Source organism: Diaphorina citri, unplaced genomic scaffold, assembly GCF_000475195.1.
Source record: "Diaphorina citri unplaced genomic scaffold, Diaci psyllid genome assembly version 1.1 scaffold5414, whole genome shotgun sequence".
Lineage (NCBI taxonomy): Eukaryota > Metazoa > Arthropoda > Insecta > Hemiptera > Psyllidae > Diaphorina > Diaphorina citri.
The window spans coordinates 1-1,483 of NW_007382790.1; the positions used below are offsets into that span (position 1 = coordinate 1).

Sequence of the window (1,483 nt, forward strand, 5' to 3'; positions counted from 1 at the left end):
CATCCGGAGGCCACGGCCCTGGAGACGTTTGAAGGCCTCATGGCCCTGTGTAACCTGGCGGCCATTGGCGAGAAACAGCGACAGCGGATTCTCAAGGAGAAAGGTGAGAAAGGGTTAAAAATTATCTGGAAGTTGAAGATTTTAATTTGAGACTAGAGACTGGAATGGGTTAAAAATAATTTGTAGTGAAAGTTTTCAAGTTCAAGACTATAAAATTAGCGGGTTAAAAATAATCGGAAGTAATAAATAAATGCCGCTTCTTTATGTTATTTTATCACAACTATGGTGCTCATGCTGATTTTCCAAATATCTCAATAATTCCAACACCCAATGTTTACCTACCATGCTGGCACCGGTCGCTATGCGCATTTATATTGCATAGCTACTCATTTTCCTCACAAGGCTGAATGGGCCTCGCTACATGCAGTCACGGAATCAATTATCTGCATGATACAAAATTTTTGACCCCGCCGGGAATTGAACCCGGGTCTCCCGCGTGCAAGGCGAGTGACCACTACACCATGAGAGCTGACAGATTCAGAATCATTAGCTGTGTGTGTGATGTATATGGGCGTAGGATCTGGTAAGGCGCAACATTTGTTGGCTGGAACCTTCCTCTCCGTCTACCGTCTTCCTTTTTCCCCTGATAGAAAGCACCCAACGTCCTGTTAAAATACCCTTCTTTTCTATTTTCCTTATCACAATTACGTTCACAATGTCTCTACCACTACCTATCTTTACCTGTTGTATCTTATTTCATTGTCATTCCCCACTACCACTATTAATTTACATTTACCTTTTTTAGTCCGTCCTTCCTTTATTATTACTAATAATAAAAGGTATAGTGGACGGACTATTGTATTCGCTTCGGTGTCGGTCTGTCCGTCCGTCAGTCAGTCAGTCTGTCTGTCAGTCTGTCTGTCTGTCCCCATAGAAGGACTTATCCAAACCTGGTCGACCTATATATCAAATTAAAGGTCTTTTTACCAGGAACACGAAAATGGTGGTGCAAATTTTGTCCAGAAAACCATAAAGCCAAAAAACCAAAAAAACTGGTTTTTGGGGGATTTTTTTCACATTTTCTCACACAAATGAGCTCTGATCTCGAAATTTGTCGCGACGACCTATGAACTCAAAGCGAGAAAGCTTTAGATAACACTTCAGTCGATCATTTAAGGATTTAAGACCGGTTTTAGCGTCACCTATGTTAAGCTACGCCGAGAAAGGCCAATAAATGGATGAGTGACTTAAACATTATATTGGGAATAAAGAGAGAACGGGCTCTAGTCTTGATTTTAAATCAAGAATAAAACATTACATAACTTGTAAACATGTAAACCCCCCCCCTCCCCCCCTGTATCTTCTGTATAATTTTTGTACTTACAACTAAAGTTGTGTAAATAAAGAAATAATTACATGAAAGTAAAATTAAAAAATCAAATCAAGAATAATAATAAACTGAATAATAAACAAATTAGGTAGG

At 39.4% G+C, this 1,483-nt stretch overlaps 1 protein-coding gene across 1 annotated transcript in view; it reads left to right on the plus strand.

The window, feature by feature from the left end:
- Nucleotides 1-39: 39 nt before the first annotated feature.
- The window catches only part of LOC113472426, a 15,759-nt gene continuing 14,315 nt past the window's right edge, over nucleotides 40-1,483 (plus strand). The window contains exon 1 of the mRNA XM_026832181.1: nucleotides 40-103. Within this exon, the coding sequence (XP_026687982.1) occupies nucleotides 40-103 (64 nt within the window). The remainder of the gene's footprint in view (nucleotides 104-1,483) is intronic.